The sequence below is a fragment of the Lethenteron reissneri genome, chromosome 66, assembly GCF_015708825.2.
Source record: "Lethenteron reissneri isolate LAM-NWPU_2019-01 chromosome 66, ASM1570882v1, whole genome shotgun sequence".
NCBI classification, from domain to species: domain Eukaryota; kingdom Metazoa; phylum Chordata; class Hyperoartia; order Petromyzontiformes; family Petromyzontidae; genus Lethenteron; species Lethenteron reissneri.
Window position 1 is genome coordinate 5,617,157 of NC_083844.1, and position 16,331 is coordinate 5,633,487.

The following is a 16,331-nucleotide window of genomic DNA, read 5'->3' on the forward strand; positions in this document are numbered from 1 at the left end:
AGAGTTCAAAATGGTGGCACAAATAGCGTCTCCGTGAAGACAGCTGTAACTGTTCATTGTGAGACTTTAAGAAGCATTGTCTGTAAGTCCGTTTATGTTCTTTTAATATTGGGAATGCTGTTATAATGTTAGAATGACCGTTATAATGCTGTAAATGCCTTTATAATGCTGTTACATTGTTATGATAAATATGAGGCCTAGTTAACAGCGAAGCCTGCCACTTGCCTTATTGTAAATGTTACTTGTAATAGAATAAGTCGAATCAGACTTGTACCCATGTAACCTTATTGCGATCTTGAGAGCAAGGATGACGAAATATCTCATCCACAATTCAGTGTTGTGTGTAGTGCTGTACATTTAGGCTGCAGCATGTTGATTACACGATGTGCCCTTACTTAACACAGTAGCTTATTCTCTTGTATAGCTATTCAGTACTAATGTATATGCCTGGTCCATCCAGGATCTATTGTTGAGTGTCATGTGATCTAAGACTATTATGATGCTGTAGTGTTCATTCATTGTATTGATATTACAAAGTATTAACAGATGCTGTATTTGTGCTGTGTTTTTCCATCAGTTTTACCTCGTTCAATTCATTAAATACGTTTGGAGTCGGATGTTCACCCTGGCTCTGAAGGTTTATTGAATGCGAGGTTATTTACTCAGATAGCGGTGCAACGCAGCGCACAGCGAGGCCGAGACATGCATTGTACTATCAGTCACATAAGAGCAAAATAAACCGTACTGTGAATCAAATAACTTTGAACAATGATAGATGTAAGGCATTTAGCAAAAAACGAATTTCCTGTGTTCATGATCATTCAAACATTAAATATTTTTTCGTCAACAAATAAAAAAAAGTTGTAACCTAATGATAATCATTTTATTTTATGTAGCGTCATTCATGCTAATGGAAGCCCATAACGCTGTACAATAATTATACATGAGGACCAAATCCCATATGCAGCCACAAAAACCACAACGTAATGATATTCAGCACAATCGACAACACGGCCAACCGTGGGTTATGCGCAGTAGGATGCAGCAGCACCTTATAAATCGACCCCAGCATGCATGCACCACGTGTCTACAGCGTCCTACCCATCCATCTGTCCCTTCTTTCCTCTCTTCCCGCGTCTCCTTTGCTCAGGTGGCATAGTAATGACACCATCAGCTCAGGGGGTAATGCGGCAATCGGTCAGGGTGGGGGCCACCCAATATTCGGACGTATTGGCGGTACACACCGCTGCGGCATAACACCACACCGGTCCTCATAAAACAGTCTGAAAACTAAGTTTAAACCGATGTTCGTCTTCCGCACCCTTCGACATCACAAGAAGTGATTTTATGCACAATCACCCCACAAGATGTTGTGACCGGCGGTTGCGTATCCTGCGAAAATAAACAAAAATTGCGAAAAACGCGACGTACATTTTTTTTTATGCCACGCAACCAACCGGTGTGCCGCCAACAACGTTCATTTGACTTGTCTCACGTGACGGTGGCACCTAGGTTATTGTATATCGTGGCTCCTCTTGCGATCATTACATGCGGTTTTGTTCTTTGACACTCATCACGGTGGCTTTGGCCACCAGTGCTGCGGCCATGGCACCCCCCCTGCCTGCCCCCCACGCTGCTCGTTACACCGCTACTGGCACCACCGCTCCCTTCCGCCGGGTCAATCGGAGACTTCGGGAAGCAGGCGGCTGTACCCGCCGCCGTGCCGTCGCCGCCTGCGGTGGTGGATCAGGGAGCCGCCCACGAAGAGAGCCGCAAACACCACAGCCAGTGGGGTGAGCAGCTGGCTCAGGTTCACTGTGGGGTTGGGGGGCGAGGTGGGGGGGAGAGACCGGAGGAGTGGGGCAGAGGTGGAGAAAAGAAGGAAGCACGGCATCACGACATCGTCTCTTTGTGATGTGACTGCACGAATCTTCAGCCAATATGAGCGCCACCTCATGACAGATGTCAATTGTAATGCCTTCTAACTCGCGTTATAAATCTGCGTTGAAAACTAATTTCTTTCAGAACTGCCTGTTGTTGTTGTGATTAGTTTGTTGCCCTTTCTCCATACCTCCGATAATCACGGTTGGCTATGTATGGTGCGAAATAAGTTCAACATATTACATACTGTTACCACCTCATCATCACCGTCACCACATCACCATCACCACATCACCATCACAACCTCATCATCAAGCCACTGGAGGTATGCAGTTTTAAATCTAGATTGAAAACTCATGTATTTCGAACTGCTTGTTGCTGTATTTAGTTTGTTGTCCTTCCCCCGCACCTCCAATTAGCACGGTTGGCTACGTACGGTACAAAAGAAGTCTAACATAAACACACATGTTGTTGCGTATCTGTCGGGGGGGGGGGGGTTATATGGCAGTTAGTGTGCTGGCGCTACGAATCCAGTGACGCGAGTTTGATTCCCGCTCACGGCCACCAGCGTCAGTGACAATTATCTAAACTGGTCATGGGCCTTCCCGAGGTCGACAATGGGGAGACAAAGGCGGCCGGGCGTGGTGTTGGCCACCCACCCCCTCATGTGCCACCGTGCCGGCCTTCATAGGTGCTCACTAACAGCACTTTCCCCAACAGTCTGTTAAGCCTATCCCGTTCCCAGACGTCTGCAAGGTGCAGGGTGGGTCCTATTTACCATTGAATCTCGGAACGCGCGAGTGGCTCAGCATTATTTTTTTTTAGAGAGAGGCGTAGTCGTAGCAGCGCCATTGTTTTTAAAGACGTTGTACTGTACTCACCGCACAAAACCGTAGCGACACAATCACCGCACTCTACAATAGTCGGCACCAAAACTGTGCCACACGTCCCCTCCCCACACGGCCTTGTGGGAGCCTCGGTACCGATAAAGTAATTTTATTAAAGCTTTTCTCCTGGTTTCGTTTTGATGACATTACGTCATCAGAACGGGAAACTATATTGGGGGGGGGGATCTTTGTCTTGGGGTGGAGGGTACCTCCGGTTGGTCGCTCCGCCGATTCCCCATAGACCAGCGGCCCTCGTGAGATGGTGTGAACCTCCGACTGCACCACACCCTCCTCCGCGCTCCTCCTACGCCTCGCCAAGCCCCTCCCTGTGGGCAGGCAGCCTTGCTGGCACCGCGTGTTGGGCTCTCCCACCTTGCACACGATCACGTCGCAGTGGACAAACACCTACCAGCCAGAGATGGGGGGGGGGGAAACACGAGACAAACGGACAAAGCCTGCGTGAGGCCGCGACCCAGTAAAGGCAAGCACTCCGCTTGACACGCGTGGTGTTCACACGAGGCACGTTTTCACCACAACGCGGCTCTTCTATTTGGGGGACTCTTTTTGTGCAACGCGGAGTGCCCACCACTATTACAACGAGGAACGCTGACCGTTATTACAACGCGGAACGTGCGCCGTTATTGCAACACAGAGTGCGCACCGTCATCGCAACGTGGAGTGCGCACCGCTATTACAACGAGGAATGCTCACTGTTATTACAATGCAGAACGCGCACCGTTATAATGCAGTGCTGAGCGGGTCAACGGCGAACTACTTTTCTTAAGCTGCGCGGCAGAGCGGTGTGGGAATTCTGGGTATGCCCACGGAATGATACAGTAACGCAGCACATCCTCGTATAAGTTATTTGTCCCGCCGTCTTACTATGTTCCCCTGGTCAGTTCGCGTTGGCAAAGATGAGGTGCGTTCTCTCCTCTGGCTGCGCTTCTGTTGTTGGTCTCGGTTTGCCAGCCATCGTTCCCTCAAAGCTACGTGTCCTGCCCACACCCACTTTACCTGTCTTGGCTGTTTGGATGATGTTTTTGGAACTTGTGCTTTGTTGTCGAATCCACGTTGTTCCTCTTCCTACCTCTCTGTGTGCATCACCGGCCAGCACCTCTCCGTGCTTCTCTATGCACTTTTAAATTGTGTACCTATCTGATTGAACAACTTTCTTCCGTGTTACTTTTCCAGTGGTGCATTGTCTCTCTTTGCTCTCTCAGGTGGAACGTAATGGCCGTGTCTGAAGCGCTGAGCCAGCAACCTCTGAGTGACTAAGTTCGAGCCATGGGTCTGCGTATGACCTCCTGTCTCAGGTAGATCTTAATGGTCATGTCTGGGCGGTTGGACCTGGTGGAAGTTGCCGATGAAGTTGAACGCCGTGAAGCTGAACTGATTCTTCTTCAGGAAGCTGCTGTAGCTCCTCCACGTGGGGTCGGTGGGGCAGCTGCCCAGGAGACAGAAATCAGCAGTGTAAGCATCGTCACCATCAGCAGCAGCAGCAACAGCATCAGCAGCATCAGCATCACCATCATCAGCATCACCATCAGTAGCATCACCATTAGTATCACCATGATCATCTTCCCCATAATAAGCATCATCATCAGCAGCATCACCATCAGTATCACTCATAATAGAGGTTTTTGGGTTAGGTCGCTTAAATATAAATGTGTCGTTAAACCCGCCAGCACCCGACACAGCCAATTAGTATGGTTTGTCACGTAAACAAAACATGGCAATTCGTTACTAGTACAGCACACAACATTTACAATTCGATTACCACGACTTTTCACCAGCAATTACAACGAGCATCATCAGGCAGACAGCCAGAGTTGTCGAGAAAGCCTCCTTCTAATCCAGTCTTAAATAGAGGGGATAAATGTGATGTCTTCACTTGTGACCCGATCAGGTGCGAAGACCAGAGTGGGGGGGGGGGGTTAATATTAATGGCGAAGGGATGGGGTTAATGTTTGTATAACCTCGCGGACTCTTCCGCTACCTCAACACTAATCTTCCACTCACCCGTCCTTGAGGAGGTCGTATCGGATGGAGTCGTGGGGGTCGCCACTGGGCGTCGCATAGCAGTTCTCGGTGAAGAGGGCGATGCTCACGGTGGACTTAACGGCGAGCTGCAGGTAAACCTCCTGGCTCTTCTTGTAGTGCACCGGGAAGTCGTTCCTCCTGTACACATGGTGGGGGGGGGGGAGGCGGTGGTGGGACTCGCTTCAGACTGGGTTTTGTTCGTGGTGTCATGGTTAAGCGCGCTGGACTGGCAGTCCAGAGGTTGCTGGCCTGGTACGACCTATTTTGGTGTGGAAGTGGAAATAACAGTGCAAGTTTATTTAATTCCCCCAATCGCTGCTTCTTCTTCTTTATGTCTTTCATACGGTTGCTGATGTAGATGCAGAGACAACGACTACAATTTCACATTCAGGTGGTCAAGCCAGATAACTGCGTCAGAAGCAGCGGAGTAGTTTGTAGTCGCTGTTATGTCTCCCTCGTGCGTCAGGACATCAATATTATGGATCATCTTTATGATCGCGAAGTACTCGCAACTTCGCCTGGTAGGAGTCCCTTAACGTTCAGTTGGAGGATGCTCGCCCCAGATAGGACCTATCTGGCTGTGCTGTCATTGTTTGGCCTTGAAAAGGGGCCGTTGGCATGGCATCGTGTTGTTGTTGTTGTTGCTCTGGAGACCCGAGAGGGAGATCGATGGTCGGAGTTCGGTCGCCGCATCGACGGCATTCGCCGTAATTCCTCGCTTGACAACAGAGTGGGTTCGTGAGAAGGTTGCCACCCTTCCCCCAATCTCTGTCCACACAGCAGTAATAGCGTGTACAGCACAGTCCGTCGATCAGTAGTCGCGTTTGTTAGGGTAAAGTGTGGGTACTCTCACCTCTATTAAAGGTGTCTGGTCAGCGTGCAAGAGTAGGCAAAATACCCTGTAGAAGGGCTCCCCTAGTAGTAGCATGAGTAAGAAATAGGACAGCTTAGCTCAACCCATCTGGATTGGTGACCCACATCCAGACCACCTCTCTCGTTATGGCTGTGGCTACTACTAGTCAGGTGTCACCTCTCCTGGGGTCAATCAGCGGAAAGGCATTCTAGACTATTTTTTTTATTTACTAGGAAAGGCTCCACAGAGCTATACAGCTCTTTTTTAGAAGCGACCTGGCCACAAATGATAGCTCAACCAAGTTGCTTATCATTACATGGACATTTATAGCAGCAGTCAAATACTTTAAACACATGTTGATTCTAAATGTAAAGGGAAAAACCAGAGGACCCGGAGATAAAATCCACACGACCATGGGGAGAGAGACACGCAGACTCCAAATATACAGCAGCAGCAGCAGGCATTGTCAGGTTCGAGATCGAACCCACGACCTCCTGTATACGGGGCGCGGTAGTTAACATCTCCTAGCCACCGTGATGATTATGAGAGAGAGACGCAGACTCCAAATATACAGCAGCAGGCATCGTCAGGGTCCGGCTCGAACCCACGACCTCCATACCAGGCGAGGTAGTTAACATCTCATAACCACAGTAGCCCCCCCCCCATCCCCCCCGATTGCAGTGAAGATCCCTGCCTGTAGGCGAGCGCGAAGGCATCCGTGGTGAAGAGGTCGATGGTGAAGACGAAGTCTCCTAGTCCCTTCTCCGTGATGAAGATGCTGCTCGTGTCCGGAGTGAAGCTGACAGCCAGATTTTTCCGCTTGTCGTACACACAGCTGTGAGTCCGAGGGTACAGAGAGAGAGGGAGGCAGGGAACCGGGGATTGTTTCCACATTGTCATTTTTTTCATCGACAGTATTCCCTCGGATAACATCTTTAATCCGTTCCACGGAAACGACTTAACCAAAATAACTGTTGATCTAATTCACTTGTAAGTAAAAAAATAATATTTTAAAAAATCACTGAGTCTGCAAAGAGAGCTGTTTAATCTGCTAAAACAGATAACGGAAATGTAAACAAAGCGAGTCGAGGTTTAAACGCTCACAAATGGGCGTCGTTGATTGGCTGAGGGCATGGCTCAGTCTCAATTTGTAACGTAAGTCGAAACCATGGGGTCCTATGGGAGGCGAAAACATTGACCTGAAAAAACGATAACCGATGTCACTGTTAACTGAGTATGAGTTAAATTCTCACTATACAATCAAAATCAAGGTGTTCATCATGGCCAAAGCCATTGATGCCACCACACCTCGACAATGTTTTGCACCTTTCACCAGATCATGCCACTGCTGCACATGACACACTACCTTTAAAGGGCCACTTTGGCCAACATCTGGGACAGGAGGTCATACAACGCATCTGATTCATCATCCTCGCCTGCATCCCTCCATGGATGTTCATCTTCGATGGGAGCGTAAGCCACTACGGCCACCATTCCTCACCTCATGTTGATGGGAAGCTCACAATAGCCTTGGACTCATGGCTCACCATACCTCACCCCCAAACGCCCTCTAATATTTTGTTCACACCCACAGCCACGCAAGGACAAAGGTCCCCGGTGTAGCCTTAACAGACTGTTAGGGCAAGTGTTGTTCACGAGCAGCACCTATGAAGGCCGCCACAACACGAGGGGTGTAGTTTGCCAGCACCACCCCCGACCACCTTTGTCTCCCCAGTGTTGATATTTACACAATGCACCAGGTACTCATTTTAGGTCGAGTCAAGCTAGGGGAGGCCAGGACCGGTTCAGATAATTGTCACCGGTGTCGACCATGAGCGGGAATCGAACAAGGTGTTGCCGGGTTCGTAGCGGAGTGCGATAACCACTACACTGCAGCATCCCACAAGACATAGATCATCCATGTAGCCTACACAGCCTGATGGGGCAAGTGCATAGACACACTTACTTGATGAGAACCACAATGTCATTGAAGTTGCGTGTGATCACTTGGCCCCTCTCGTCTTCCTTCAGTGTCACCGACTGGGAGAAGATAATTGACGAGTTCGTTTCCTGCGCGATCGTGGGGCAAAGGGGAGAAAAAAAGGGTGACGGAACGAGAGAGATAGAGACACATCATCATGGTTGTCGACAATCTCTCATTTCTCCGAACAATCCACCTAGGACCCACGCAGGAGCTGATTTTATCGCTCAAATGTATCTATTTCATTTGTTGATCTATTCGTTTATCAGTCACTTTATGTGACTGGCCCGTCAATCTATTCGTTCGTTGGTCTATCCATTGACCGATCATTTCATAAATTAGTTAGTTGGTCAACCTTGCCATTGGTCGATCTGTTCGTCGGTTAGCCAATTTAACGGTCGGTTAATCTATTTCAATTGTCAGTCTAATTCAAATGTATCTATTTCATTTGTTGATCTATTCGTTTATCAGTCACTTTATGTGACTGGCCCGTCAATCTATTCGTTCGTTGGTCTATCCATTGACCGATCATTTCATAAATTAGTTAGTTGGTCAACCTTGCCATTGGTCGATCTGTTCGTCGGTTAGCCAATTTAACGGTCGGTTAATCTATTTCAATTGTCAGTCTAATTGTCGGTCCATTCGTGAATCCATTTATCGGTCGAGCGATCTATTTGTCATTTGTCTAGTCAACAGATCAATCAATGGACATGCTGATAGAGCCATCCCCATCACCTGGCAGACAGCGCCGCAGTCAGTGATGCCGATGTCGAAGGTGATGAAGTCTCCGTCATCGACGAGGGAGCAACCAGGCGGCGTGGGGTCATTAAGCCGCGTGTCACTCGCCGTGTAGTTCAGCACCAGCATGCGTGGGATGCGCGCAGACATGCGCTCTCCCTCACATGACAACTCCACCTCCGCTATGGGGACGGAGAGGAGGAAGAGGGGACGAAGTTAGTCGTGATACTGTGAGGAAACAGCATCGCTGCATCGTCTACATGCATAATGACTCGTTTGTTGCTTGTGACATCTGCAGTGGAAAAAAACAACCTGGCACCTCCTAGGCAAAAGCAGGCTGGCTCAGCTTGGCCATGGCATTGCTTGATTGTGCCAGTGGAAAAAAACACTCATACCATGAGGGGCCCCGGTGTTGGTTCGGCTCAGATGTGGCAGTTGAAAAAACGGTTATGATATTCTTAGGTGTTTTCGGTAAAGTCACGTAGGTAAAACATCAAAATTAATAAAAATAATAAAATAAAAATATTTTTATTTTTATTAATTTTGATGTTTTACCTACGTGACTTTACCGAAAACACCTAAGAATATGATTCCTTGCAGTCACGAAAGCTTCAAGTCTAGAATAAACGGTTATGAGATGTGTGAAGACGTCCCTGCGTGAGTGGCCCTGGCAGAAGAGAGGAGTGAAGGGGGGGTGGGTACCTGGGTGACAGCCGAAGTGGCCCTCCTTGAGGAAGCACGCCTGTCCCCCGTGGCACCCGCCCGCCTCCTCCACGACCACCCCTTGGGAACGGCACGTGAAGCGACGCGAGCAGTCGTGGGTATACCACGACTCGGCCACCTGAAATTGCAACATACATATGTATTTACATTGTCAGGGTTGTGCTCGCAGCGAGGTAGGGTGTAGCGATAGGATGTAGTGATAGGGTGAGTGTTTATCGAAGTGTGACAGTGTTCGTGTTGAGCTCACGTCTCTGTAAACGCCGTCGTACGTGCACCCGCAGTCTGCCGCCGCCACGCACGTGCCGCCCTGGAGGAAGAAACCGGCGTCGCACACGCAGCCCTCGGCGCAACCGCGGCTCGGTGGGCACGAGGCTTCGGGCAGGCCGCACGAGGGCGGGCACGTGGAGGCGCACACATGGTACTCGCTTTGAGCTGGGCACACCAGCGCTGTGCACACACACGTACACAGTAGACATGTGGTTACAAGCTGTCAGGCACGCTTATCACTGCAACTGCCGGTGTTCACCACTGATTGGCGGTGATGTCACCGTAGCGCTTGGGGGCCGTCCATAAATGACGTCACGAGATTTTGGACCCGCGTCACAAAAAGTCAGACTCCCCCCTCAAATATGACGTCACAAAGCTCTGCCCCCCCCTCCACCCAAAATAAAACATGCTTCAAATCGCTTTAAACTATTGTCATTGTAGTGCGTATTTAATGTGGCGCTGCACTCTGATGTTGTAGGAGAAAACATTTATTTAAAAAAGTCTATTTAATTAAGTAGAACGTGTTGTCTATATTTATATAAAGTTGCGCATTTGAATGTGACGTCACATTTCTCAATCCCCCCCCCACCCTCGTCACACATCGTCACAAATGTCTGCCCCCCCCCCCCCCCCCAGGTGCGTGATATCATTTATGGACGGCCCCTTGTGCCACCACATTAGCTGCACTTTGAGGGCAACGTGAAGTGTCGAAGGCCCGCTGAGTAGGTGGTCTCGGAACAGACCCAGTTGCCGTGGGTTGACTGAGATGATATGCACGCACAGGCAATGGGGAGCAGCACAGAGGCCATCCCGACCACAGGCAGCAGCTCGGTTTTGCTTACAGCGAGCTTCTCCAGCGCCGTTCTGCTGGCGCGGAGTTCAGAACGTTTACTGCAGTTGACGAATCTGTGGACGATGAGTGGCCTGCAATCTCCATTCTCTCTCACCTCGCGTGGTCCAAAACAAGCACTTTCTGGCATTTTCTCATGATTAAGCCTGTAATTATTAATCGTCATCTCTGTGGTGTACGCTCTCTCAGGTTCATTCCCTCCTCTGACTGCCTATCCATTGTGAGTCTCGTCGGCTGTATCAGTTCACGGCCATGCAATTCAGGGTGGGTGGTACATGCACCAATAGCGCGCGTATATTGAACTTCTTTTGTACCGTATGTAGCGAACCACGCTTATTGGTGTTCAGAAGAATGATGCGTAAGCTATAAAAAGCCATTCTGCAGGCTGAGAATTACATTGATGACGTTCTTATCTGCACAGAGACCTGAAGATAATAAATGGAGCTGCTGACTATGGATGGTTGAACCACCTCACGGACCAAAATGCGAAATTGGGAATAAAGGTCATTGACCATTTAGGGCAATAAGTAGGTGAAAACAAGTCCTCAAATCAAAAATCACCTATAACCAAAGAGGAACTGCGGTAATTATGAGGATAAATGGGGTTTAATAGGAAGTGCATTCCCAACTTTACAAAGATTGTTAAACCCCTTATGGACCTGATGAGGAAAGGTACAACAAATAAATTGATTGATGGTGAGTAAGCAAGCAGAGTATTGAGAGACTGAAGGTACCCTTGAAACCAGAACCAATTCTGAAATTGCCTAATGGTAGTGTAGCGAAATGAGATTCATTATACGATTCACTGTATATATTATGTCAATATGAGTGTTTAACCGGAGGATGGGTTAAACCATTAAATGGCACGAAAATGGTACAGCCCAGATTGAATAACTGGTCGCAAGAAAAAATACATTTTGAGAGAGACTTGAGCCACCATTTTGAAAGACGAGGTCCGTTCTCAAAGAATAATGCTTGATATTTGGGCCTAAGGACATGTGTATGTAGTTTAGTTTAATGGTACCTGTAATATATAAAGAAATCATAGGAACGGAGGGCAGAACATGGTTTAAAATGCTAAAGTTTACCGTGAACATTATATCAATATGCGCGAGTAACAGGTGAATTAAACACCCGTCATGAATGTCACGGAAATAGCACAACCCAGATTCGGTAACTGGTTATGAGACATTTGTTTTGAGAGGCTTGGGCCACCATTGAGGAAGACTCCTTGATATTTGGGCCTAAGGACATGTGTATGTAGTTTATTTTAATACGTTTCCTGTAATATATGAAGAATGCATAGAAACCAGGGGCAGAAAATGGTTTAAAATGCAAAATTGTACCTATATAATATAAATATGCGCGTGAAATAGAGGAATGCCCATTAAACACCTCTCGTGAATGGCGTGCAAATGATATAGCCCAGATTCGGTCACTGAAAGTAAAATAAGTAATATTTTTAAAAAACTTTTTTTTAAACACGCTTTAATGAAATGTACCCTACTAGTAATGGAAGAACTCCAGGAAGTGGCCCGAAGCTTGCCATAACGTAAGGGACCGTGGTGATTTACAGCCAACGTCAGATGACGGTGGACAATTAGACCCAAGCCAAAGCATAACATATCAAAAATAATGTTTATTTTTATGATAGAATATGTATTGTCATCAGTATGACATAAGTATACCAAGCTTACAGTCGATACCACATTGGGAAGTGGGTTAAAATTGAGTTAGAAGATTTGAGAATACAACAGAGTGAGTTAAATAAAATCGTGTAAAAACATATTTGAGAAAGACTTGGGCCACTATTTTGAGGAAGAATCCTTGGTATTTGGGTCGAAGGACATGCGTAAGTAGTGTATTTGAATACTATACATATATTATGAATGCTGTTACTTTATGAAGAATACATTGGAATGGGGGCAGATGGTTTTAAAATGATATCATTAAAGTGCACACCACTCCAGACAATCGGCCTGTATATTTACTGTATTGGTATAAATACGTGCCATATGCTTCTACAAACCAACCAAATGTTGACTGGATTAATATATTACACGAAAATAAATGCTTATTTTTTATGAATATTGTTACTGAGGCGAAGTTATACGAATGTGTTAAGATGTTTATCCTCGCTAAAAGTTATTATCAGATATTATCAGGGCGTAATTGGAGAAGGTAATTAGGCTTAATATTACTTGGGGAGAGGAGGATCGATGGGTGTAATGGAGACTGCACAACGATATTTTGTTTTGGTAAACGATCAGTAACGGACATCGTGATGCCCCTTCGCATACCGTGTCAACCCAAACGGTTTACCCTGTATTCTTGTACAGGGAATATGAGTTTTCAGGTCCATAAAAAGTTGTTTTTGTCTATTTGTTTGGGTTCCTCCCTTGTGATGGGACTTTGTAGGCTGAACATTGACATTTTATAAGGGTATGGGGTGACCAATAAGGTCTGAATTGGTCTGTAATAAGGTAGGCACTGATAAGGGGTTGACAGGTATGCTATTGTCACAGCCACGCTATGTGGAGCAGAAGCCAATGAGAGGCTGAAGGGAGAGTTGGTTGAGGTGGTGACTTTGCTGAGAGCGTCATCCGAGACCAGATGACGCTCTCAGCAAAGAGGGCCTCCCATATTGAACTCCTCTCGGACTCCTTGCTTCATCGTCGGGACACCCACAGACCCATCACACGTCTGCTAGTAAGGCTGACATAACAACTACGGCCTGGTCACAGGGACGGTGCTGTCAGCTCCGAGGAAGTTTGTGTCACCGCCCTGCTTTGGGGACTTAGAGCAGCGGAGCGTTGATGAGCTGCACGGCAGAGATCGAGCTTCATGTTAATGGTAGTCTCGCGGTGTTCTTGTATTTGTTGTATTCATGCCGGGTTTCTGTTAATTGTATGAGATACAAGGCTCTCTCGCTTAGTCTTGTGTCCATCCTCCTCATCCATTGGAATCTCAAATTACTCCACTCCACAGCAAAATATTTATTCTGAACACAGAGAAGGTGACGTCTTGATGCAGGAGCACGGTTCGCTGTGATGTATGCGGCCAAAAGAAGAAGAGTTACTCCCCAATTGAAGGGGAATGTTTTTTTTTTTATATGGGCGGTGCAGAATGAGTGATGATGGTGGTGAGACAGGGAAATTTCGCTTACGGCAGTTTGCGGCCACCCTCCACTCCGCAAGCACCACTCCGTGCGTTAGGCACGTGTCGAAGTATGCCAGCAGATTCGAGCAGCGCAGTGCCGCATCCATGCCTGACACGGCCAGGTCAAACACACAGTTGGCGAAGTACGGCCCGGGTGGCACCGTCGCGAAGCACGGGGCGAAGGGCGACTGGGCGACGTGCAGGAAGTTGCACGGCACCTCCGCCAGCGCCTCGTCCGCGTCGCTGGGCGTCACCACGCGGCCGTAGTCCGGCCCGCAGCTGTGGTCATTGAAAAGAGATGCGTCAGGTTTTATGGGGGGCGGGGAGAGGGGGATCAGCACAGCGACCTCATTAAACTTGGTGGCTTGAGTATTGTCTTTAATAGAAGAGACCAGAGTTTAGAGCCAGCTACACGTATTTGCGAGGCCAGCATATCTTAGTTTGGAAAACCACTTGTACCATGAGGACCACACATAGGCTTAGTTCGGATGTGTCAGTGAAAACTGGAGCATGTGTGCATGCTATTTCTCACGTTGCTTTACTGGCGGACGTCTCGCTCTGCCATGCATTGCCAAACGTGTACGGCGTTCTGTGGCGTTCGCCGGCGGGCCCCGTGAAGTCGTTGCTGGCGTCCCCATCGTAGTTCCCGCACAGCCCCTCAACGGCGCCCACAAAGTCAGCCTTGAGCCCCACGTCCACATAGGCGATGCCATCGTATCTGACGGTGAGGCCGGCCGCCGGCACCGACAGCACTGCCAGGTTCCCCAGCTGCACCACTGTGGCGCCGGGCAGCAGTGCCGGCAGGCTCACCATCTCGCCGTTCAGCTGCCGGGGCCGACAGTTATTGATCGTCGTCGGCATCATCGCTTTATATTTACTATTTTCTCTGGATTCTAAGATACTCCACAAAGTAAGCCGCACTGCAAACTTTGGGGGTAATTTTTTAAATGATCGAGTTTTACAATCAAGGGAATACCGTACTAAAGAGAATCACCTTCAAATAGTTTATTATGAACACACAACTTTAAAATGTCAAGAAAATTATTCTGAACAGCTGGTGGTTGTCTTCTGTCCTTAGGGTTGTGATGAATTGCTGTGGAAAACTGTCTTCTAGAAGACCATTCTGAAAAGTTGGCCTGAACAGCAAGCCACCACAGGCTAGTGGGACCATGGGTAACCTGTTGATTACTCTTTCCTTACCACATCTATCATCATTGGATGGCATAAGGGCCTCAAGGAGGCCTATGGAAGGAGTGGCTTTCCCTGGTGTATTCCCCTGGCCACCAACCACATCCACACCACGATTTGGTGGCATCAATCACATCAATCCTTTATGCTTTGAATATGCTTCAGTTACCACGCATCTGCGATTCAAAGCAAGCACATCCGTGTCCGGAAATGTTTTGACATGGTTAGTTGAGTTTGTCGGTGTGTGTTTTATTGATGAAAACAAATTGCTAAGCCAAACCCTCACCTGCACGGCGCCCCCGGGCAGGAGCCTGACCCTGGTGAGGTTCCCAAGCTGCACCTCGACGGCGCGCGTGTACGACACGGCGGCGAAAGAGCCAAGCGCTTCGTTCTCCACAAGCACTCGCCACGCGCCGTCACGCGACGAGCCGGCGTAGCGCGCGGACGGAGCGGCCAGCGTGTACGCGCACGTGCCCATGAAGTCGAAATAGGCGCCGTCGAACGTCACATAGTGGGGGTCGCCGGACGCCTGGCAGTGTCCTGGAGACGGTTGGGGGAGGGGGAATGGGTAGAGTGGGGAGGGTGGTTACACACGGAGAGGAAGAAGATAGAACTGGTCCTAGGCTGCCAAAAAGAAAAACTTAATTGTGAAAAGCCACATAGCAACACTTTCTTCCTCCTGCCAGACTCCTGCCCATTTGCAGAATGGTTGTGATGACGATGTTTGTATTGATTGTAATGTTGGTAAAGAGGATATTGATGATAATGATGATGTTGATGACCTCACCCTCCAGGGCGTTGCACCCAACTTTGCCATCGTCCGTGAGTCCGCACGTGTGGAATGCAGGGCAGGAGTAGGCGTCGCAGTCTAATCCGCCAGCCTCGCACACGCACTGACTCCTGCAGTCATCCGAGATGAACTCATCTCCCAGCTGGAACACATGCGCACACGCACGCACGCATACACGCACAGATTCATCAGCATCATCAAGAGCATTAGTATAATGAGCATTAAGAGTCATCATCAACATATTTCACATTTGCTTCATCATCCTCATGCGTGTTATCATCATTACCCATTACCACCTTGTGCTGCACAGGGCCAGTTGCAACTGTGAGTCCCCCTTAGCTAGACTGCTGTAGGGCACCTCGAGATGTACTGCATTGGAGGTGCGTTATGAATGCAGGCAGTCCCCGGGTTACAAAAGAGTTAGGTTCCCGAGAATGATCCATAACCTGAGTTTACCATATGTCGGAAACTGAACCATTTCCCCCCAAAATCAAGATAAAATCTTGTAAACATAAATAGTTGTGCCTCCCCTACCCGATTACTATTTCTTTTTTTCTCAGTACTGTATCGCGCTGCCGTCCGTTTTCTATCTCGACCTGTATCGTATCGCTGTACATATGCTCTGCACTTCCTATGATTCATTCATTTAATCGAATATCTACCTTAACACTACCTAGAATTAAACTGATGGAACATATACTATATCCAGAAAACAATTACGTAACACTACAAAAACATCCATTTACCTTAATCCTAGTGAACCTCGGGCTCGGTGAAGGCGGCGTTTTGGCCCCGCAGTATTCATCGACAAGCTCACTGCGCTGCACTATTTGCGCTTACGTAACGAATGCAAACATTTCTGCATATTTATTTTACATGATTTATGGGAGCATTGCCATGAAGTCAGAGCTTCATAAAAAGGAGGAGGCTCCACAACAGGACTATATTTCTTTATTTCCTGTCGCAAACTAATG

General features: G+C 48.1%; 1 protein-coding gene across 1 annotated transcript in view; it reads right to left on the minus strand.

Moving 5' to 3' along the window:
- Nucleotides 1-508: 508 nt before the first annotated feature.
- The window catches only part of LOC133359929 (IgGFc-binding protein-like), a 54,639-nt gene continuing 38,816 nt past the window's right edge, over nucleotides 509-16,331 (minus strand). Inside the window, exons 23-35 of the mRNA XM_061578490.1 lie at nucleotides 15,355-15,499; nucleotides 14,854-15,107; nucleotides 13,912-14,204; nucleotides 13,387-13,658; nucleotides 9,351-9,550; nucleotides 9,083-9,221; nucleotides 8,378-8,562; nucleotides 7,628-7,731; nucleotides 6,356-6,496; nucleotides 4,788-4,946; nucleotides 4,116-4,212; nucleotides 2,978-3,173; nucleotides 509-1,815 (exon numbers count right to left, since the gene is read on the minus strand). Of these exons, the coding sequence (XP_061434474.1) occupies nucleotides 1,679-1,815; nucleotides 2,978-3,173; nucleotides 4,116-4,212; nucleotides 4,788-4,946; nucleotides 6,356-6,496; nucleotides 7,628-7,731; nucleotides 8,378-8,562; nucleotides 9,083-9,221; nucleotides 9,351-9,550; nucleotides 13,387-13,658; nucleotides 13,912-14,204; nucleotides 14,854-15,107; nucleotides 15,355-15,499 (2,322 nt within the window). The 3' untranslated portion in view covers nucleotides 509-1,678. The remainder of the gene's footprint in view (nucleotides 1,816-2,977; nucleotides 3,174-4,115; nucleotides 4,213-4,787; nucleotides 4,947-6,355; nucleotides 6,497-7,627; nucleotides 7,732-8,377; nucleotides 8,563-9,082; nucleotides 9,222-9,350; nucleotides 9,551-13,386; nucleotides 13,659-13,911; nucleotides 14,205-14,853; nucleotides 15,108-15,354; nucleotides 15,500-16,331) is intronic.